At 27.9% G+C, this 25256-nt stretch overlaps 2 protein-coding genes across 4 annotated transcripts in view; both read right to left on the bottom strand.

Moving 5' to 3' along the window:
* The window catches only part of LOC117181896 (NAD kinase 2, mitochondrial-like), an 84008-nt gene that overhangs the window by 48828 nt on the left and 9924 nt on the right, over nt 1-25256 (bottom strand). The window lies entirely within an intron of this gene.
* LOC117181899 lies at nt 760-15463 on the bottom strand. The gene is made up of 2 exons (XM_033374919.1): nt 15405-15463; nt 760-1880 (listed from the first exon to the last, which is right to left on the bottom strand). Exon 2 carries the CDS (start codon nt 1509-1511, stop codon nt 795-797), a length of 717 nt encoding a protein of 238 aa, XP_033230810.1. The 5' UTR covers nt 1512-1880; nt 15405-15463; the 3' UTR covers nt 760-794.

The following is a 25256-nucleotide window of genomic DNA, read 5'->3' as shown; positions in this document are numbered from 1 at the left end:
CTCGTAGTTCCAAGAACAACTCCCGAGTGCAAAAAAATCTTGTGCAGCTCTTCCCAGCCCCAAAAATCACTCCTGAGTGTTATATTTTATTTTTAGCACTCCCAAGTGCTGAAAAACATCCCTGAGTATACGATTTCCTTGTCCAGTACATGTCAGTTTAAAAATTATCATTGATTATTAAATCTCCTTATCCAGCTTTTGTAAATTTCAAAAACTGCCCCCGAGTATAAAATAATTTTGTGCAACTATTCGCAGCCTTGAAAAACACTCCTAAGTGTTATTTCTCATTTATCAGCACTCCCAGGTCCTAAAAATAATCCCTAAAAGTACAATTTCCTTGTCCAGTTCATGCCCGTTTGAACAATCATTCTTAAGTAAAAAATCCCCTTCATCAGCTCTCAGCAGTTCCAAAAACCACCCCTGAGTGTGAAATGCTCTTATCCAGCTCTCATAAATTCAAAACACTATACCAGATGGGTAATCCTCTTGCCTATCTGTCCGCAGTCCCAAAAATCATCCGTAACTGTAAAGTCTCTCTAACTTATTTTTAAAATTTGTATTCAGGTATTTAAGAGTATGTTTCGTTCAAATTCAATCCTCGAATACATGTTTTTTTATTTCCAAGATTTTGATATTCAAATCAAAAGTGAATTCAGAAGAAATTGTAATTCTCATATTTATAAAGTTTCTGGAAAATCATTTTCTAAACGTAAAAATTGATGTCTTATTTAAAAAGAAAGCATTCCCTTAAATTATTTCTTTTTTTATATTTACTTTATTATCATTCTGTAACATTATTTTGTTTTACAACAGCACCTGCTGAGGACAGCACTAGCACATCCTTTTCCGCAAAGACACAATTTTTCACCATCAGTTTTTCTTCTCTTCTCGGCATTGTCTTTTGAATCCTTATTGTTTCTATTTTGCTCTGAATCATTATTTGAAGAATCCTGTTTTTTGTAAACATGTTTCTTCTTCATCTTAGCGTCTTTTTTACTCTTCACCAATTTTTTAAATGACTCACGAGCAATGAAAATTCTTTTATATAGTTCAAGAGTCTGAATAATCATTCGATCGAAAGGATCAGGATACCCGCAAGTTCTTTTTTCCTTACATAACGCGGAATCCGTCTGCACATTCGAGGAAGAAAAATCAATTTTCTTTCCGGTCTTAACATTTTCTGATTCCTGACTTTCTTCATCCTTGAGAGGGGTGGATTTCGCATTGAATTCCTTTTCATCAAAATTAGTTTCAGTTTCTTTAGAAAATTCTGGATAATCACTGCATAATTCAGTAGTACCCAATATTGAAACTTCTTCTGTTACCTTACTTTCATTTCCTAAAAATTGATGTTTTAAGTAAATATTTGTGTCTGATCCAACTGCTGCGTCCACATTAGCATTACAAACTGAAATTTGCTTATCGATTTTCCCAGGAGAGGATTGGACTGTTATAGGAAAATTCTTCCTCTTGGCTGGTTGTAACGAGAAATAGGGAAAACACTTTTCCATTCTGTCGCAAATGAAACTTTCTTTTCTCGAGCTGAGTTTATCCTACAAAACTTTCTCTCTTAATTTCGAACTAACACGGTCTTCCATTATCATGCGATTTTTATTTTCAACTTTCTGCCGAGGAAAATTCTATTTTCCCATTCGTTCGACACTTTTTCATTAACATTGCTCTCTTCTTTGACAGTTTAATTGCACTCTCTAATTCTGACAAAACTTTGATTTTATTCTATAATTTTACTTCCGTTTTTTTTTTTTAATAATATGATCCAGAGTTCCACAGTTGGCTTGATAAACGGTTTTATACATTTAATATTCTGCCAGTGTTCTTTCATAAGATGTTTTGTTATATCCGGTGATGCTAATCATTTCCTGTAAAAATATTATAATGTGTAAAGTTAATGAAAAAAAATCAACTAACATTTTTCATATTAGCAGGGTGGCTTCAGGTCAGGAAAAACCTGGAAATTAGGGAAAAATCGGGAATCTGAAAAAATGGCAACAGTCAGGAAAATTTCTGTTTTAGGGAATTTTCGAGTATCTCCTGATAAGGTCAGAAAGAATTTTGGTTCGACTTAAACAAAAGCCTTTTGAATAAACCATACATAAAAAATTGATTTTTGGAATTTTTTTGAAAAATGTATTTCCAAAAAATTCCTCATTTCCTTGATTACGTGTTTTAAAAAAATGAGGGTCTTATTTTTCGTGAAGGAGCAAGCTTCATCTTATACAGAAATTTGCACATTTTGTTCACTACAGTTTAATCACAAATTATGTAAGAAAAATTGGTGGGGGGGGGGGGTGGACGAGCTTAGGCTTATGTTTTTAACTAAAGCGTCGAGTTCACTATCAAAAATATAGTAGTTCATATCTAAAAAAAATTTTATTTTAAATTGCATTAAGAAAAATTTTCAGCCAAGAAAGAGAAAATTCGCATTCAAATTTTGAATTTTTAATCTTGTATTTTAAAACCAAGGAAACCTAGTTTCCACAAAATAGTTAAATTTTTAGACGAAGAATCAATTTTAACCAAAAATATACATTTTCGACAACATGTGCATGATATTACATCCAAAAAGAATGATTTTGAAAACAAAGTTGTTAAATTTTTGATAAAGCAATGAAATTTGCAACTTAATGGTAACATTTTTAAGCAAAAAAATATGATTATTAACCAAAAACATCAATTTTTTAACCAAGAAAATTAGTTTTCTATCAACAAAGTATAATTCTTAAACTGATTTATAAGAATTTGTCAACAAATGATTGAACTTTCAACTAAAAAAGGTTAGTTTTCAACAGGAAATGAAATTATTATATTTGAAGTTAATTAAATTATTTTTTCGACCAAAAAAGCACAAACTTTCGCAAAATAGTTCGATTTTTAACCAAAAGGATTTCAACCAATGAGATGAATTTTCAAACAAAAAAACAATTGATTTTTCAACTTAATAAATATTGAGAGAAACCTTGAAAAGATTTCAACAAATTTCAAACAAAATGTAGAGTTTTCAAGATTAAAAAAAGAGATTAAGAATTTTTGAGAGGTTAGAAGAAAACAATTTTTTGTCTTAAGGACATGTGACACAGCTAAATACCTATATTACCGAACACAGTTTTTCAGTTCACTGAATGTTTTTTTGAACCTAAGAACTTTTTTTGTAAATGAAATATCGAGCTGAAACTTTGGGAAATGTATTAGAGTATAATAAAGTACGTTTAGGTACTGCGTTTTGGTAGGAACTTCACTAAAAATTATTTCATCTTTTTTCTGAACCTCAACAATTTTTGAACGTTCGAACTTTTTTTATACATAAAATATCGGTCTCAAACTTTGAGAACTGCTAGAGCCCAAAAAAAACTACGTTCAAGTACAAAGCTTAATAATAAAAGATGTAAAAAAATATATTTTAACAATCAATTCCAACGGCATCGGCCGGTAACGTTGTACACGAAAATAAGAAACCTGGCGGCCACTAGACGAGGCTCTAGAGGGTTCGTATTTTCGATTACAACGTTACCGGCTGATGCCGTTGGAATTGATTGTTGAAATATTTTTTTCTTACATATTTTATTATGAAGCTTTGTACTTTAACGTAGTTTTCTTTGGGCTCTAGCATTTCTCAAAGTTTGAGACCGATATTTTATGTATAAAAAAAGTTCGAACGTTCAAAAAATGTTGAGGTTCAGAAAAAAGATGTAATAATTTTCAGTGAAGTTCCTACCAAAATATACAGAGTTTCAGCTTGATATTTTATTTACAAGAAAAGTTCTTAGGTTCAAAAAAACTTTCAGTGAACTGAAAAACTGTGGTCGGTAATATAGGTGTGACATGCCCTTAAAATTTCTTAGAAAATTTAAAATTGATCAATTATCACCAAAGGTATCAAATTTTAACCGTATAGGTAAAATTTTAACTAAAAATGGAGCAGTTACATTTTAAGATGTAGAATTAAGTTTCGAAAAAGAAAAAATAAGTTTCAGAACAATATTTAGTTTGAAACATAAAAAATTAATTTTCAACCATAAAGATACATATTAATTCTGAAAGTATGACTTTTAAACAAAATTGTGGAATTTTCAATATAAAGATTCATTTGCAACCCAAAATGGTTTGAATTTCAACTAAAAATAGAATAATAGAATTTTAGCCAAAAATATTAATTCTCAGCCAAAAAGATAAATTTTTACCAAAAAGACTAAATTTCTACCGAAAAAGAATTTTTAACAAAACGGATGATTTTTTCACCAAATATTAAACACTTTAATCACAAACATCAATTCTCAACTGAAATGATTAATAAAAAATAGTCTAATTTCCAACCAAAGAAATGAATTTTTAACCAAAAAGATTAATTTTTAATCAAGAAGATTAGTTTTGTACAAAATGAAATAAATTTTAAACAAAAAAGTACATTATTAACTAAATAGTTAAATTCTATCGAAACATTTAAATTTAAAAAAAAAACAAAAAAAAAACGCATTTTTAAGGAAACAGTTGAATTTTCTACTAAAAAGGATGCTTGTGAACAAAATTGTTTAGTCTTCAATTAACCAATAAAGTTTAATTCAATAGTAAAATAGACATGAATTCCCACAGAAACAGTTAATTTTTTGTCCCAGAAGAATAATTTTATACCTAAGAAGTCCAAATTTTAGCAAAATTTTCAATAAAAAATATTAATTTTTAAAAAATTAAATTTTTCACAAAATACTTTAAATTGCAACTAAAAAGGATAATTTGTCAACGAAAAATGGAATAGTTACATTTTTGGTTAAAGAATTAATTATTAATTTGGAAAAAAAGAATTTTCAGCAAATTAGTTAAATTTTCAACCAAAGAAATGAATTTTTAACCGAAAAGTCGAATTTTAGATTAAAAAGATTGATTTTTAACGAAACAATAGAATTTTGAATAAAAAAAATCAATTTTTAACCAAAAATGGAATAATTAAATTTTAAGCTGCAAATATTAATTTATAATTCTAACTTCAGGAAAAAGATATTTTTAACAAAATAGTTGAATTTTCTACCATAGGAATTTGTAGTTATAAAAAAATGAATCATTGACAATAAAAGAAAAACGAATTGCAACAAGATATTTCAATTTAAAATATTTTTAACCAAGAAGATTAATTTTCAAACAAATGGTTCAAATTTCAACTAAAAACGATAATTTGTCAAATAAAAGTGGAATAGTTAAATTTTCGGTTAAAGAATTAATTATTAATTAGAAAAATGAATTTTCAACAAACGAGTTAAATTTTCAACCAAAGAATGAATTTTTAACCGAAAAGACGAATTTTCGATTAAGAAGATTAATTTTTAACCAAGCAATCGAATTTCTAATTTGAAAAAATCAATTTTCAAGAAAAAATGGAATAATTAAATTTTAAGCTAGAAATATTAATTTGTAACTCTAATTTCAGAAAAAAGATATTTTCAACAAAATAGCTGAATTTTCTAACATTGAAATTTGTAGTTATAAAAAAATTAATTATGAACAATAAATAAAAGAATTGCAACAAAATATTTCAAGTAAAAAAATTTTAACCAAGAAGATTAATTTTCAAACAAATAGTTCAAATTTCAATTAAAAAAGATAATTTGTCGACTAAAAGTGTAATAGTTAAATTTCCGGTTAAAGAATTGATTATTAATTAAAAAAAAAGAATTTTTCACAAATTAGTTAAATTTTCAACCAAAGAAATGAATTTTCAACCAAAAAGACGAATTTTCGATCAAGAAGATTAGTTTTTAACCAAGCAATAGAATTTTTAATTTAAAAAAAAATCAATTTTCAACGAAAAATGGAATAATTAAATTTTAAGCTAGAAATATTAATTTATAATAATAATTTCAGAAAAAAGATATTTTAAACAAAATAGTTGAATTTTTGACCACAGAAATTTTTAGTTATAAAAAAATTAAATATTAACAATAAAAAAAACGGATTTCCACAAGATATTTCAATTAAAAAAAATTTTTCACCAAGAAGATTCATTTTCAAACAAATAGTTCAAATTTCAACTAAAAACGATAATTTGTCAACTAAAAGTGGAATAGTTAAATTTTCGGTTAAAGAATTAATTATTAATTGCGAAAAAAGAATTCTTCACAAATTAGTTAAATTTTCAACCAAAAAGACGAATTTTCGATTAAGAAGATTAATTTTTAACCCAGCAATCGAATTTCTGAATTGAAAAAATCAATTTTCAACAAAATAGTTGAATTTTCTACGATAGTAATTTGTATTTATAAAAAAATTAATTATTAACAATTAAAAAACGAATTGCAACAAAATATTTCAATTAACAAAAATTTTAACCAAGAAGATTAATTTTCAAACAAATAGTTCAAAATTCAACTGAAAAAGATAATTTGTCAACTAAAAGTGAAATAGGTAAATTTTCGGTTAAAGAATTAATTGTAAATTAAAAAAAGGAATTTTCAACAAACGAGTTAAATTTTCAACCAAAGAATGAATTTTCAACCGAAAAGTAGAATTTCGGATTAAGAAGATTAATGTTTAACCAAGCAATCGAATTTCTAATAAAAAAAATCAATTTTCAAGAAAAAATGGAATAATTAAATTTTAAGCTAGAAATATTAATTTATAATTTTAATTTCAGAAAAAAGATATTTTAAACACATTAGCTGAATTATCTAACATAGGAATTTGTAGTTATAAAAAAATATTTATCAACAATAAAAAAAAGGATTGCAACAAAATATTTCAAGTAAAAAAAATTTTAACCAAGAAGATTAATTTTCAAACAAATAGTTCAAATTTCAACTAAAAAAGATAATTTGTCAACTAAAAGTGTAATAGTTACATTTTTGGTTAAAGAATTCATTATTAATTTATAAAAAAATTTTTTTTCACAAATTAGTTAATTTTTCAAACGAAGAAATGAATTTTTAACCAAAAAGATGAATTTTTGATCAAGAAGATTAATTTTTAACCAAGCCATAGAATTTTTAATTTAAAAAAATCAATGTTTAACAAAAAATGGAATGATTGAATTTTAAGCTAGGAATGTTAATTCATAGAAAAATAAATTTCAACATAAAAGAATGATTTTTATAAGAAAATGGTGGATTTTCACATAACAAGATTAATTTATTACTAGAAAAGTAGATTTTTTCACAAACTATGTGAATTTATCCCAAATATTTGAAATTTTGATTAAGAACATAAATTTTTAACAAAAAATTAGATAATTATATTTCTGTTTGAAGAAATGAATTATTGAATAAGTAAAATGATTTTCATATAAAATTATGAATAAAAATAGTTAAATTTTCAACCCAAGGGTAAGGTTTTAAGAAGAGTAGATTTTCAACCTAAAATAAAACAGTTAAAGTCTCAATCATAAAAATTAATTTTTAAGAAAAAAAGGAATTTTTAAGAAAACAGAATTAACGAAAAGCAGGATGATTTTTTAAAACTAAATTGTTGATTTTTTCAACAAAATCCTTTTTTTTACAAAAGATGAATTCTCTACCAAAAATATATTTTTCAACTTCTAGTTTATAGTCTGAAGAATAAAAGTTCAGATAAAAATTAAACTTCGTTTTAAATAATATTAGGTATCTAGGTAGTCAGAAAAATCTTACGATATCTTAAATAGGGAAACAGAATGGGAGGAGGGGTAAAAATTTTATAATAAAAACTCTTTTTGATTTATGAAAATGACCCTTTTCAACTATTTGAATTATGTCGTATATTAAAAAAGAAAACACAAATTTTTTCTTATTTAAAATTCTCTATGTTTTCAACAAATAAAAATTTTCCAATTTAAATTATTTCGAACCTCTAGAGAAATCCAGATTTAAACGAATCATTTCATTTGAGCTGTTCTAGATAAATTAGAACAACGTCCATCTTCATCATAATTCATAATTCTATAAAAATCCTCTGAATTATTATTAGCATCACAAGACCACAAGGAATTTATCAAATTGCTGAAAGTAGTCCCTCTCTCGGACAAATTTCCCAATTTGTTTTTCAGTTTCCGCATTATTTATTTCCGATATTCTATCACTCAATATATCGCTGCAATTCCTAACTATTTTTCGAAAATTTCTTTCACATCTACATCCGCATTATCTTCATCAAGTGATATCGATTTTCTATCATGATCTAATTTTTTTGAATAATCGTCTTGTCCAAAATTTTTAGAAATGTTTTCCAAAGTTTCGTTTGGACTATTTTTCGAATTACGAGACCGTTTATTTTTTGGTTTTGAATGCAGAAGAAAAAACTGCATTTTTCTTCAGAAGGGGGAGATTCAGATAAATTGGATTCTTTTATTTTTCCTGGCCAATTTTTTTCGCACCCTTGGAGAATTGTTGAGTTCATCACTTTCGTCTCCGATGCGATAAACAGAGCTCAACGAGCTCTTAAGATTGCTCGAGCACTCATCTTGAGAAGATTTGGGATATTCATTCCAACAAAATTCTTGTGATCGGTTTTTCAAGTTCTCTATAAGAAAGCTTTCATTCTTCAGATTTCTTTTTACTTCTGAAAAAATATTTTCTAGTGAAATATTTTGTGGCTAAAATCAAATAATATGAGCTAATCATACAGCACGATTAAGAGAAGATACAAATCTGGTACAGATGAACTAAACAAATTGGTTCTTTTAAATGATAATTGGAACAGCTTATGAAGTTGATCAATTATTTTCCAATCAAATTTATAGCTGGGTAACATCAATTACCATCAGATCATCAAACAGAATGATTGAAAGAAGAAACAAGAAATGCAGTGAAAAACTATACAGATAGGTTCTTTGAAAGAATGAGGACCAGCATACCAACAAAACTCATCACCTTTTAATCAAATTCTTACCTGGCCAGCTTTAATTAACATTAGCTAATTATGCAGCACGTAAGGAAAAAGATACAATAATGAAACAAGCCAACTATAGAGATGGGTTCTTTCGATAAATATTGACCAGTATACCAATAAAACCAAATATCTTATAAATTAACTCTTACCTGGTCAACGTCAATTAACATCAACTAATCATAAATTACGTTTGATGGAAGATCCAGCAATGGACAAAACCAAATATACAAATGGGACCTTTCAAAAGATGTGGGTCAGTATTCCAACAAAATATAACACCTTTATTTTATATTCTTACTTGGCCAACATTAATTAACATTAGTTAATCATACAGCATGGTTGGAAAAAGATAAAATCATGAAACAAGCCAACTATACGGATGGGTTCTGTCAAAGAAAAATTGTAACAGTGTATGAACATTAATTATTTTCAAATCAAATTCATACCTAGGTAACATCAGTTACCATCAGCTAATCATACTGAACGATTGAAAGAAGAAACTCCAGAAGACCACTCCCCACGGTGGGGCGCTCTGGCCATTTACAGGCATCGCAGAAAGTATACCTAAGAACATCATGACCTGATACCTCAGTTTCAGGTCAGCCCTGGAGATGTGAACTGCAATGTTCACGAAACGTCGGCAAACGATTCGTAGTTCTTTGCACGTGTGAAACCCGAAATATCTCTTTTTTTCAAAATGAATCATCGTGAAAGCATAAAATCTATTATCAAGGAACTCTGCGGGGAGAGTGTTCCTACTAAAACCAACACCTTTAGGAAGCTCAGGACTTCTCAATGTAAGCTACTAACATCCTTAGCTTTTTTGAAACGGTGCAGGGACACGAATGTCGTTCCAAAATTCTTACAACTAAAAAATAATGTGGGAACATCTAAATCCAAATAGATTCTGCATGATACAAGTTTGCTTCTCGTGAAAGAAAGAATACAGCATACCGAATTTCTTTTGCACACTACCTCTAAAAAACTACTCGTATTAAAATTTTACCTTTTCCTATCAAATACCCTCAGATTTGACATTTGGTCCACATTGGACCGCATATCGTTTGACCAATCCCAACGGATTAAAGAGCTTTCCACCCAAAAACAAAAAACAAAATTTGACAAATTACTTCCAGTAAAGCAAACTAAACTAACAAATACAGTAAAAACATCTCTGACCACCCTCTCAACAATGAAATGATTTCAGTCTTATCTAAAGGACATAATTTTGTGGTAGCTCCATCGATAATCCCAAAAGAAGAAGTAATCAGCAATTTAGAATCCACAATATATATCCTTCCACCCGAAAAAGCGAATGACATACGACGCAGGACGGCCAACATTTTACGCCAAGCTCAAGATCCATCCTCAAACTTAAAAAAAAAAACAGGAAAAAACCGAAATTAAAGAACTCAATCAAAATGAAGATATTATAATATTACTCGTAGACAAAGTCAATACAACAATAATAATGAATAAAGAAAACTATAACAACAAAACCATGGACATTCTAACTGACGATACACACAACAAACTTAAAAAGGACCCCACAAAAACAATAGTCAGTAAAACAAAGACTCCTCTCAAAAATTCTAAACTTGACAGCCAAACAATATCTAACCTAATACCTACTAATCCCATCTCTCCAAAGCTTTACGGGCTCACAAAAATCCAGAAAGAAAACATTCAACTCAGACCGATCGTCAGCGCAATAAACTCACCAACTTACAACCTACCACGTTTCCTTGCTGCAAAACTAAATCCTTTCACAGGAAACTCCATCACTCACGTCCAAAACTCATTTGACTTTATTAAAAAGATACAACAGATTCACATTCAACCCCAAGATATCATAGTGAGTTTCGACATAGTATCTCTTTTTACGAAAGTACCAATATCGGATACAATTGATGTTATTAAATATTTTACAAACTGCCCGTCCGATCTTGTACCTTTGATAGAACAATGTCTGAATAATACTTACTTCTCGTTCTATAATTAATTCTACGAGCAAACCTCAGGGGTAGCAATGGGATCCCCAATCTCACCTGTAATAACCAATGTCTTTATGGAACATCTAGAAACTAAAATCTTCAACCAAGCCAAACTTAAACCAGAATTCTGGTTCCGTTACGTTGATGACACATTTGTCATCTGGCGACATGGACGAGATGAATTAAATAAGTTTTTTGATTTTATCAATCAATTACTTCCTAATATCCAGTTCACCATGGAAATAGAACAAAACGGAAAATTGCCTTTCTTGGACGTATTAGTTTACAAAGAATCTGATAAAACATTAGGACATGAAGTTTACAGAAAACGCACGCATACAAACAGGTACCTACATGCCTCCTCCTACCATCACCCATCTCAAAAACAATCGGTCATCAACTCCCTTGTGTCTCCATAACAGACAAAGATAACTTACAAAAGGAATTACAAAACGTTAAACAAATTCTAATACAGGACGATTACACAAACAAACAAATTGATAAAGCAATAAGAAAACACACTCAAAAAAGCAATTAAACAAAACCTACGAAAGAAAGAGGAAGAAAAATGACCATCAGCCTACCCTATATCCAAGGTGTCACAGAACAAATAGGAGGAATCCTCAACAAACACAAGTTTCAAACCATATTTAAACCACTTGCGAAAATAGGACAACTACTAAATAACCCTAAAGATAAAAAGGCACCCCTCAGTGATCCAGGAGTATACAAAATCCCTTCTTCTTGTGGCAAAGTCTATATTAGAGAAACTAAGAGAGCGGTGAGCCAACGTATGAAGTAACATAAAAGTAAAGTCAGGCTAAAACATTTCAGGCAACCAGCACCAGCTGAACATCATATCGAAACAGGACATAACATTTTATTTGATGAAACAACAGTCATTGCAAAAACAGACAACAAATTTCCAAGAAAACAAAGAGAAGCAATCGAAATCTTAAAACACCCTAAGAACATCAATAGGGACAATGGATATAATACCAATCCGATTTGGCTTTCCGTTCTCCCGGATTTTTTTTTAAAGACTGGATTGGCCAATCAAGTTCGACCAGTCCCCACGGCGGGGCGTTTTGGCCAATCACAGGCATCGTAGAAAGTCTACCTAAGAACATCATGATGAGTGAAACCCGAACTATTTCTTTTTATCAAAACAAATGCACTAAACAACTATACAGATGGGTTCTTTTAGAGGATGTGGATTAGCCTACCGTCAAAAGTCATTACCTTTTAATTAAATTCTTATCTGGCCTCTTCTAATTAAAATCAGCTAATCATAGAGCATAAATGTAAAAAGATACAATCATAAAACAAGCCAACTATAAAGATAGGTTCTTCCGAAAGGTATAAACCAGTATAACAACGAAACGCAACATCTTATAATTAAATTATTATTACCTCGTTGGTGAATGTCACTTAACATCAACTAATCATAAATCATGTTTGAAGGAAGATGCAGCAATGGACAAAACCAAATATACAAATGGGATATAACAAAAGATGTGGACCAGTATACCAATAAAATGTGACATCTTCTAATTAAATTCTTACCAGGTCAACGGCAATAAACTTTAGTTAATCATAAAGTACGATTGAAAAAAGATAGAAATATGCCACAAAACAACTCTACAGATGGTTTCTTTTAAAGGATAATTAGACATCATCAATTAACATCAGCTAATCATACAGATCGATTGGAAGATGTTACAGCAATGGGAAAAACCAAATATACAAATGAAATCTTTTGAAGGATAATTGGACCATTGTTTAAAAAAACCTCCAAATTTTATAATTAAATGTTGCCTCTTCAGAATCAATTAACATAAGCTAATCATACGGCAATCTGTGAAAATAAAAAACGAATTTATAAAAAATAATAGAATCCTTAACCAAAATAGATTATTTCCTAACCAAAAAGATGAATTTAAAACCAAGAAGATTAATTTTTTGTCGAAAAGAGGAATTGTCAACAAAAGATTGCAATTTTCAACAAAATAGACATACCTTAAACTAAAGATTCTTGAACCAGAATCTCTTCGTTGTTTCTTCATTTAAGGGGAAATATATGAATAGATTTTTGAGCATTTAATTTTGTCAAATGAAAATTTTAACAAAAAGTGTATTTTCAACCAATGAGATAAATTTCTATCAAAATAGTTGAATCCTCTATCGAAACATCTTAATTTTTTAATAAAGTGTAGAATTTTTTTATATAATAACGAATTCAATTTTTTTGAACAAAAAAGTTACATTTTCAACAAATAGTTGCACTTATATTCAAAGAAGATTATTCTTTAACCAGCTGCATTTTTAACTTTTTTTTGAGAACATTACTATGTATTTTTACTATATATTTTGATTTTATTATTAATATTATAAAGCAAAAAAATGAATTTTTAATCAAGATGTGAAAACGGTAACAAAATAACTTCACTTTCATCTAAAAAAGATGCATTATCAACGGAAAATGTAGCAGTTAATAATTAAAAAAAAATTTAACTTTAAATAAAAAAAGAATTGCATTAATAAAAAAAAGATGGATTTACATAAAAATATTTAAATCCTCAACTGAAAACAATTAACTTCCATCCATGAAATTTTTATCTTTATGCCAAATATGTATTCCAAAAATATTAATTTTTTACAAAGAATACGAATTTTTAACGTATCTATTATATGTATTATCAAGAAAATAGGTAGAGCTTGATTAAAATGTTAAAACCTTACACCAAAAAAATTTTATTATTTTTTTAACAAAGTTGTTAAACCTTGAAACAAGTACTTGAATTTTCTAAAAAAAAATATAAATTTTTAACAAAAAATGCAACAGTGATGTTTCAAGCAAAAAACTATTTTAGTTCTTGATTAAAAAAATTATTTTTTTTTCAAAATGACAATATCTCAACAAAATAGTTGAATCTCAAAAGAAAAAATTAATTTTGATCAAAGTAGTTCAGTTTTCAACCAAAAACGACAAATTTTTAACCAGTTGAATTTTTAATCAAAAGAGACGACACGTTTCACGAATACTAACATTCTACTAAAAAGATAAATTTTAAACAGAATAGTTAAATTTTAAACCAAAGATATGAATTTTCAACCAATAACATTAATTTTCATCCCAAAAAATGAATTTTTAATAAATTAGTACAACCTTCATCTAAGAAGTTGAATTTTCAACAAAAAATATAAATTATAAATGAAAAATGCAAGAGATGATATTAAAAAGAAAAAACTATTTTTATTTTATAATAAAAAGAGTTGAATTCACGAAAAAATACAAATTTTCAAGAAAATAGTTGCATCCTTTAATAAAGACATTAATTTTCAACTAAAAAGAGGTATTTTCGACCCAAAAGATTAATTTTCTGCAAAAAAGGATGATTTTTCAATAAAATAATCAATTTTCACTGAAATATTGACATTCTCTACCAATGAAATTCATTTTTAATAATAATTACAAATATTGAAAAACTTAGTTTTTAATTAAGTAATTCATTTTTTTACCAGAAAAAATGAATTTTCAACAAAATACTTGAATCATTGTATAAAAATATTTATCTTTAGTTAGTTACATTTTTAAGCAAATATGATAAAAAATGTCCAAGAATATTGCATTTCTACCAACAGACGATTTTTTTAATGAAATACTAACATGTTCAATGAAGGAGAGACATTTTAAACTAAAGCGATGCACCTTTAACAAAAAAAAATTAATAAATTATTAACAAAGTAGTTCAACCTAATATTGTCGATCGTTCACAAGAAATATTAAAAAATTATATTTTTTAGACAACAAATTTTACTAGTCTAAAAAATGGTTTAGTTCTAATAAATCTAATAGGATATCTTCTTTCTATAAATAGAAACAGCAGACATAACAGACACAAATAAGAAAGACAAAGTTTTCAAACAAATTTTTTTTCCTTCAAATTTTAAAAATATAAAAAAATTTCTGTAAAACCCCACAATTGTTATCCTTTGAAAAATTCTCACAAACTTTCTGTTAATAAAAGAACGAGACCATATCAACTTTATTCGGACTAAACAATTTTTGAGACCAGTGTGGGATTTTTGAAAAAATGTACTTTTAACATTTTAAGAAAAACCAATCAATCCTATCAACATCAGAAAGAAAACGATTAGTCTCTCTATTAGGTCAAAAGTAATAGAGGCTTACAAAAAAATGTGTTTTTGAAAAACAAACCACAAAATTCAAATATTTATAACTCCGTAGAAAATTCGTTTTCACCAAGAAGAAAAATATTTATAGCATAATTCACATTTTTCCCTCCTCTTGCATCAAGTTGAATTTCTTCACAACAACAATTATTCTTTTGGAGTTTCTCACTTTTAAAATTATTTCTTTACTTTTTAGAATATCCACAATTATTAAAAATTAAACTGGGGCTTTTCTGTTCCTCAAATACTGATCCGAAATATTTTATTTTCTCACTAAAAATTTCTTCGGTCGAAAATTTGTCTTTACTTTGTGAACAATGATATTGAGTTAGGATTATTTGATAATACTTTGACCACAAAATAGTTTTTAGAAGCCGCTCTTTATTTGCTTCTTCTAATTTTCTTGTGTTGCACAACTCGTGTAGGTCGGGATATAACTGTTTGTTTTGAGAATCCGAGGAATCTGTTTGCTTTAGAGGTATTATTTTGCGAGGCACGTACTTCGGATCAGAGATAGCGTAACACACTTGGGAGTGAGGTTTTGATTTGATCAATAATCTTGCTTTGGATCCGTAACTATCAAGAAAGAGAATCCAATTCAATATGGCTAATGCTATCAAAACAATAACAATAAATATTCTAAAAGAATTATACGAGGTCTCTCCAGAAAGTATTCGACTTTGTGCTCTAACTTTGTATCTGGCTTTTCTATTTTCAAATAATTGATTAAAAAATCTTTATGCGACTAGTCTACGTAGAGGCATAAACATCTGATCGTGTACGCAACGCATTTTTGGATGACGGACTACACCCAACTTTTGTTGCCCTCCTTTGTGTACACTAAATTTTGATTGAAACTTAGTTATTTACATTTAGAAAACATCTTTATGAGTTGGAAAGTGTGTGTTGATAAGTCTATGAGCGATAGTCAAGTTCAAGATTTGTTTAGGCGATTTTTAAGCGGTTGGGCTTCAGTGTAAAGTGACAATCGCTTTGGCAGACTCACAATCGAGATACAATCATGGAACAAACACCTATTCGGGTGGGTTTTTTCAAAGGATATGGACAAGCCCAAAACAAATTCAACATCTTCTAATCAAATATTTACCTGGTCAAAGTCAATTAAAATCAGCTAATTATACAGCAGGATTAGAAGAAGATACAACAATGACACATGCCAACTATACATATGGATTCTGTCAAAGAATATTTGGACCAATGTATGAAGAAAATTCAACATCTTTAAAAAAATTCTTATCTGGTGAACATCAATCAACATCAGCGAATCGTAGAGTACGCTTGGAAGAAGATACAATAATGGAAAAACCAACTTTAGAGATGGTTATTTCAAAAGATACTTCGATCAAGGTATAAGGAAAATGCAACATTTGTAAAAAAATAGTGATATAGCTTTGCTTTTAAGATAGAAAAGGCAAGGCAACGCTAACAAAATTAATTTTTTCAAAGCACCAAATGATATATTAATATACAGTGGAACCCTTCTATAGCGCCAATTTTGGGGATGGTGGTGGGTGGGAACGAACTCATTATAGCCCGCTCCGCTTTTGTTTCTCGATGCCTGAGTGCTCGCGCAACCCCTATTATACCTATCTGCGGCGCGGCGTCAATTCTCGGAAGGGATATAGAAGGGAGGGCTATTAAAGAGTTTCAATGTATTTTCAAGTTTTAAAAAGTAAACTAAAATTGTAAAGAAATTCAATTAATCTCAAATAATTGATTTAAAAAATTTATTTTCGACATAGCTCTTTTCATGGAATTTAGCTTAAGATTTAGGACAAACAAGGAATTTTATTTATACTTGTTTTAAATTTAAACATAAACTAAATGATCTTATTATAAATAAGAAACCGCAACATAGGAACGAAGTTTTCAAAATAATTTACAAATTGCTATTTTATCCATTTTACATTGGTCTATTCTCGCCTATCAGTGCATTTAGGTTTTGAATTATTTATCATAATTATTTTCATCCAATCTACAGAAAATAATTAATATTTATTTTTTTAATTTTGCTATCAAACGGACAATAATATTTTGCGAAAATTGAAAATTATTCAGATTTTATTTCAAAAGGTTAATTTTAAGTTTTGAAAATTTGTAAATATGTCAAAAAGAATCTGAAAGATTTTAAAACAATTGTTTCAGATTAATTTTTTTTTGTTTTGTAGAAGTTTCAGTAGTTTTGAAAAGAATCGAAAATAATTAAAATCTTAAGAAAATTTCAAAAACTTTTAAACGAAATGTACTTTTTTGATGATTTAGATCACAAAATGAGAAGCCTTTTAAGAATTTTTAAAGGTTTTAAGAGAAGACTAAAATTGTCTCAAGATTCTTGGTAAAATTATAAATGATTTCTTTATTTTAAAGAAGAAATTCTAAACGAAAATTTAATCAAAATTACAAAAAATTCTATTATGCTTAATAAATATTTTCAACTATTAAAACAATTCCAAGTTATTTTTAAACTTGTAAAAAATTCCATTTTTTAAATTAGATTGTTGAAGATTTTAAAACCGGAAGCTGGATTAAAATTACGAAATGTTTCAAGAGAATAAAAATTTTTTCTTGAGATTCACAGAAAAATGATAAATGATTTTTTATTGTGAAAAATTACCGTTAGGATAATCTTCTAAAAGATTTCAAAGTAATTACAAAAAAATTTCCAAAAATAACTTGGGAGTCCTGAAGGCAAATTTTATTACTTTAAAGAATTTTAAGAAAAATTCGAAAAATTTAAAAACACATTTAGAACATTCAGCTATATTAAAAAGATTCAAAACAAATGTTTAATTTCATAATTATAAACATTTTGAGAAAAAAGTAGATTTTTTACAATTTTGTAAAAAAGAAGCTTTTTATGAATTTGGAAAGGGTTTTAGAAAATCAAACAATCCAGTACATTTTTTTATTTTGCAAAATTCAAAAAAATGATAGTTTAACAAATTTTCAAGTTTAAAAAAAAGAACTAAAATTACACATAGTTAATAAAATTAAATTAATGTTAATGAATTCATTTCAAAAATTTGATTTTCGTCATAACTATTTTCATGAAATTAAGCCTAAGATATTAAAGGGAAAGAAAATTTTCATTATACTTGTTTTCAAATTAAACATGAACTAAAGTTATTTCAATCTAAAAAATAAACATTGTTAAAAATTATTTATAAAATCAAGGAAAATATTTTATTGCTAATTATAACTGGCTTTCTTTTGTAAACAATAGGTTTTTATAAATAATTAAAGAAAAACAACAACTACCAATGAGATTTGCAGAAAAATTTTTGAGGAATAAAATAAGCGATACAGCATTAGAATTAAATAAGAATTGCAATTTTTACCAACCGAGAAAAAGGAAAACATTAAACTCTAAATTGTTATTGTCAAATAAAGAAAACCCAAAATATTTAGTATAAAATTTTACCTCGAGTTCTTTTCCAAAATCAGTTATAATTAACATTGGCATATTTTCCTCCATTCTATATATCATTTTTAACAAGGCTTATTTTTTGAACTTGAAATAACGTATGATAATAATAATTAAGGAAGCACATTATATTTATTTAAACACATAGTTTGCTCATTAAAATATTTGAAAATCCGAAATGAATCTAAGTTAATAAATAAAATAAGTATTATGTTATATATATATTATATAATATAATAAAAAATGTTATAAAATTCAGACTATTTTCTTTTTGGATGTGTAAAAATAACACAAATAATTAGATGTTACATTTTACGATTTTCACTAATTATTACATTCTCATCTAATGAAAAGGTATTGGTTTTATGTAAAATTCCACTCTGTCGGTTTTTATAAAATTTTCATGTTTTGAGACTCACTGAGTCAGAAAAAACGACTTTTACGAAGGTGTTTGTCTGTCTGTCTGTAGTATGTAGTCTGTATTCTGTAGGCACGATAACTTTCGAAAAATTGATCAAATTGGATTCTGCTTCAGCACACTTTTTTAAGCTCTAAAAATAAATAACAAGTTCGTGAATCAGCTATTTTGGATAAAAATGCAAAAAGTGAGCACTTTTTCAAAATTTTTAAGACCAAACCTTTTTAAGATTTCTTAATTCTATGAACAGTTATTCATAGTACTTAGAATCCCAAACAATTTATCCCATTACTTTTTTCTATAAAAACAAAATCATCAGAGTTAGAGCATTTTCCAAATTCAAAAATCCAAACTAAAATGAACATTTTAAGCCAAACAATGCATGCCATGAAAAAAAGTCAAGAGAAGAAAAACGTTGATTTTTGGAAGCCCTAAAAGGTGGTCATAACAATTTTTTTGATTTGGTCGAAAAGTTGAAAATTCAAAATTTGGTCGTACCTCAACTTTTTGAAACCACACTCTTTCAGGATTTCAAAATTTTATATACGGTTATTCATAGTACTCAGAAACTTCAACAATTTATCCTAATGACGTTTTTCTATAAAAAGAAAATTATCAGAGCTAGAGAATTTTCAAAATCAAAAAAAAATAAACTAAAATTAACATTTTAAGCCAAAGAATGCATGATATGTAAAAAAGTTAGAAAAAGAAAAACGTTGATTTTTGAAAGCCCTAAAAGATGGTCATAACAAATTTTTTAATTTGGTCGAAAAGTTGAAAATTCAAAATTTGATCGTACCTTAACTTTTTGAAATCAAATTTTTTTTAGAATTTGAAACTTCTATGAACGGTTATTTATCGTACTCAGAAACTGAAATAATTTATCCCAATGACTTTTTTATGTAAAAAGTAAATTATCAGAGTTAAAGAATTTTCAAAATATAAAAAATAAAACAAAATAAAATGAAGATTTTAAGCCAAACAACGCATGGTATGAAAAAACGTCAAGGAAAAAAAACGTTTATTTTTGAAAGCCCTATAAGATTATTATAACAATTTTTTTTTATTTGGACGAAAAGTTAAAAATTCAAAATTTCATCATACCAAAAATCTTTGATACCACATTTTTCAAGTTTTTGATATTCTATGTGCTGTTATTTATAGTGCACAGAAACTCAAACACTTTATTCTAATGACTTTTTTCTATTAAAAGAAAATTAACAGAATTAGAGCATTTTTGAAATTCAAAAAAAAATAAACTAAAATGAAAATTTTAAGCCAAACAACGCATGATTTGAACAAAAGTCAAGAGAAAAAAATGTTAATTTTAGAAAGCCCTACAAAATTATCACAACAAATTTTTTGATTTGGTCGAAAATTTAGAATTTTGTCGTACAAAACATAATGAAACATCCAAAAAGTCCATTTTTTTATCAAACTATGCAAGATACGAAAAAATTGAATAAACTAAAATTATGCGCCCTAAAAAGATCTACAAATTTTTTAACAATCACTTTTCGATAGGACGCGTAGTTTTTGTTTTTAGTCATAAAAAACAATAGTAAAAATTAAAAATAGATTAAATTTTTGGACTAACGACATGAACTACAAAAAAACAAAACTTGTTTATCAAAAAAAAAGGCTACAAATGCTTATTATTACTATTTTATAGGATGCGCAGTTTTTGTTTATTCGTAAATGAATCAAACTAAAAAGATTAATTTTTTGACAAACAACTTACGTTATGAAAAAAATAAATAGACTCATTCAAGTTTTTCATGAATAATTTTTTAGATGACACTTAGTTTTTTCTTTAATCGTAAGATATAACCTTTAAAATAAAAAAATAAAAATTATTTTAATACATTTTTTAAATATATATTTTTTTTGAAAAACGACACAAGGTATGCACTAAAATTAAAAGACTAAGGTTGTTCACCCAAGAAGATCAATAAATTTGTTATTAATCATTTTTAAAGTAGGATGAGTAGATTTTCTTTTAATCGTAAAAAATGAGATTGAAAATAAAAAAATTAAATTTTTAGAATAAATTTTTGGAAAAAGGACACGAAAGACGAAAAAAAAAGTTTCTTTAACCAAAAATATCTACAAGTTTGTTATAAAATTTGATTTAAAAAAATATATAGTAAATAAAAATCTGCCCGCTTTGCGGGCATGTTCTTGTAGCACTCTGTGTGCGTGGCTAGCAAATTTGAACGCGCCTGTGGGGCGCGAATATTGATTCTTGCGCTTCACGTTTGATGATGCATTCATCTCACGCTACACGCTCGGTTTTTGTGTTTGCCCTGAATTTGTGCGAAATTAAAAAAAAAATTAGAGCTCATCGATTTTTTTTATTACTATTTAAATAACATTTATTTTTATTGTATAATTAACATCGATAACTTCTATTTGGTGATTGAGAATCCTCTTTTGTCGAAACTCCTTCGGCTTTAACGAACACATTCCTATTATGTATCTCGCACTTCGGATTCGATTTTGTCGAAAGTGCAAACTTTTTTACATTATTACATTCTCATCAGAAAAGGTATTAGATTTGTATAAAATTTGACACCCCCGTTTTTGTCAAATTTCTACGTTTTGAGACCCCCTGAAACCGAAAAACAGGTTTTTACGAATGTGTCTGTCTGTATGTCTGTCTGTGAACACGATAACTTTTGAAAAAATAATTCTATCAGATTGGCCTTCGGTACGTTCGTTTAGTGTCCTAAACGAAAGGTCAAGTTCGCTAGCCAGCCATTTTGGATAAAAATTCCAAAAGTGGGCACATTTTTAATATTTTTGAGACCACTTTTTTAATAATTAAAAGATTCTCCGTATGGTTATTCAAAGTTTTCAAAAAATTTCACAATTTATCCAAAATACTTTTTTTGAAAGATCAAAAATTACTAGAGTTATAGCATTTTCAAAATCCAGAAAAACAAACTAAAATGAACAATTTAAGCTAAACAACGCATGATACGAAAAAAAGTCTAAAGAAGAAAAGGGTTGCTTTTTGAACGCCCTACAAGATTATCATAACAACTTTTTCAATTTGGTCAAAAAGTTAAAAATTCAAAATTTGAGCGTACAAAGATTTTTCGAAACCACATTTTTTCAAGATGAAAAAATTCTGAGCATGGTTATTTATGGTACTTCGAAACTTAAAAAATTTATGCTTCTGGATTTCTTTTATAAAAAGATAATGATCAGAGTTACAGCATTTTCAAAATGCAGAAAAAAACTAAAATGAACGTTTATGCCAAACAACGCATGATATGAAAAAAAGTCAAAAAAAGAAAAACTTTGCTTTTTGAAATCCCTACAGGACTGCGATAACAACTTTTTTAATTTGGTCGAAAAATTGAACATTCCAAATTTGATCGTACCAAAAATAATGAAAAATCCAAAAATTCCATTTTTTGTCTAAATTATGCAAGATACGAAAAAAATGAAAAAGCTAAAATTGCGCGCCCTGGAAAGAACTAAAAATTAAGAATGAATCACTTTTCCATATAAGCTAAGAGAAAAAATGAGACAAATCTTGTTCATCCAAAAAAGAGCTGTAATTTTTGATAGGACAGTTAGTTTTTGCTTTAGTCATAAAAAATAACATCATAAATAAAAATATTAAATTTGTTTGAAAAAACGACACAAGGTATGCACTTAAATTACCAGACAAAAGTTGTTCGCCTAAAAAGATCTATAAATTAATTATTAATTATTTTTCGATAGGATGAGTAGATTTTCTTTTAATCGTAAAACATAAGATTAAAAATTAGAAAATTAACTTTTTGGAAAAAGCGCAGAAAAGACGAAAGAGGACATAGGCTTCTATATAGGACCCTATATAGGTTTCTGTATTAGAATCTATGCAGATGCGCAGTAGTTTTTATTTTATCGTAAAAAACAGCGTTAAAAAAAAGTTATAAAAGTAAGGAAATAAGAATTAGTGTGATTCAATTTTTTTGCATATTATGAATTGTAATGAAATACATTTATTGAAATGATACATGTTTCAGAGCAGCTTAGAATACAATTTAAAGCAAAATAAGAAACAAATACAAAAATAATCATGATAAATACAATTTGCTTTTTATTTTGCAATTTATAATAAGTAATCTCTGGAGAAGTTACATAAAAAATTTATTATAATTGATATAAAAGTGTTGTTTATAATGTGGGAAAGTCGACCGGTTGGACAAAATCGAGTGCGAAGCACGATATACGTGATGAGAATGTGTTCGTTAAAGCCAAAAGAGCTTTAACAAAAGAGAGTTCAAAATCACAAAATTATAGTTGTCGCAACGTTCACCTTTGATTTTAAAAGGTCTGTGGCCGAACGAGGAAGAAATCCAAAGACTAAGCGCCAGTCGCGTGCCGTAGGTGCGCTCAAATTCTCGAGATAAGCTTTTTTAACGAAAGAGAATTCACAATCACAAAATGACAGTGGTGGATGTTTTGAGTCTTAATTTTAAAATGATTGCGCACGACTATGCGAAAATATAAAGACTGAGCGCGTAGCGCGAGGTAAATACATAATCGAGCGCGAAGCGCCAGATAAATGCAACATCAAGCGCGAAGCGCGAGAACTAAGTCGCACGCGTAGCGCGCTTTGAGAATGCACCCACTTAGCGGGCAGATTTTTTTTATTTAGAAGGCAATAACAAATCTTCAAGATTATTATCTTTTACCCAGAACTATCACAAAATTATTTCTATTCGAAAAAGTTTTTTTTTAACACTTTCGCCTTGAAATATTTGAATTCTAGGCCAACTGCATCGCATATTGGGAAATCTCAAGAGATTTTTGATGATTTCAAAGAATTTAAAGGGATTCAAAAAGAATGCAAATGAATAGAATGATTTTAAAGAAAATTCAAAAATGCTTAAAAAAATGTAAAAAGGTTTAAGGATTTGTTAGAGGTTTTATTAGATTTTAAGACAGTTTGAGTGATTTTAAATAATGTGAAGCGAGTTACGGAAAAGTTATTAAAAATATTTAAAGACATTTCGAGGGATGTAATTTTTTTTATTATTTCAAGGATGTAAACAAATGTAAAGGATTTTAATTACTTGCTCTTAATTTCAAAAGATTTTAAATTAGTTCAAAGAAGTTGAAAGAATTATTAAAAAATTAGAAAGAGTTTAAGGAATGACTATAAGGTCTTGACGGGATTTGAAAGTTTCTTTTTAAACGATTTTTAAATAATTCAAAAAGGTTTAAGGATTTACAAAATATTTTTTAAGGTTTTAAAACAGTTTTAGGGATTTTAAAGAATGTCAAGCGAGTCATTGAAAATTTATTGAAAAATATTTCACTGAATTTGAAAAAATTCAAAAACTATGAGGATTCTCAAGAAACTTAAAGAAATATAAGTGAATTTAAAGCATTTTAGTCCGGGCGCTGGGTATGTTCCCGTATGCAGTCAAGAGGCAAAAGGTAAAGACTAGTTAATCTTATGTATTTTGACCCGCTGAATCCAATGGTACCGGTTAATTTTACGAGAAGTGAATAGGTTTTGTTTAAAACGCAATTGTTTAAACAAATAGGACAAAATGGTTTTTCTTTATGGGACAAATTTTTTTTAGTAAATATGGACAATTCTAAGCATAAAAGTTCTCCTGCAACTTTTTTGTTAAATGCATATTTACAAAGTTATAAATTTTCAAAGTTCAAAATTTGACGTTTTTTGCAAACTTTGAGTATCGATTATTCTTGACGTATTGAATATTTTTCGAAAATTGAAGAAGCAACTTGTTATTTGAAAGCTCCTCTACCTATTCATTATACGCGACATTGGATTAACCAGTCGGAAGCCTAGTTATCGCAATTTACAAGTAGCGCCTTTTGTGCGCGCGACAGTGCGTTTGGCGCTTATGGCCGGCGCGCGGCGAGGTACTCGCGGCCTTACTGAAGAAAGTTTGAAGTTTGTCCCGACTCTTTGCAGTCAATCAATCAGTTCTCACCGAATGATTATTTAAACTATCGATTATAATGTTATGCATTCACACATTTCCACGTTTTTTTTATAATAATCATATATTAATTTTGATAAACATCTCAATATTTTAAAAATATTAATGTATTTACTGGATAATTTTATAGGATCTACTGTTTTGGAATTTTTCATTATGCAATATTTTACAGTATTCCGTAAGTTTAAACTTAAATATTCAAATATTTTCGCGGGAATCTTTACTTTTCCGAATTTGACAAGTCGGTGCTTGTTAATTTTTTTTTCGAGTGCGCATGGTTGTTGCAAGTCTGAGCACGCTGTCTGTGCCACTGTGAACATCGATCTTGCGAGCATTTTACATAACTTATCACCAAGTTA

This window comes from Belonocnema kinseyi, chromosome 10, assembly GCF_010883055.1.
Source record: "Belonocnema kinseyi isolate 2016_QV_RU_SX_M_011 chromosome 10, B_treatae_v1, whole genome shotgun sequence".
Lineage (NCBI taxonomy): Eukaryota > Metazoa > Arthropoda > Insecta > Hymenoptera > Cynipidae > Belonocnema > Belonocnema kinseyi.
The sequence above is the reverse complement of the archived record's forward strand: the minus strand, read 5'-3'. Positions and strand labels throughout refer to the sequence as shown.

Coding starts and splice junctions, on each gene's coding strand:
- LOC117181899 (XM_033374919.1), bottom strand. CDS start 1,511: ATGGAAAAGTGTTTTCCCTATTTCTCGTTACAACCAGCCAAGAGGAAG.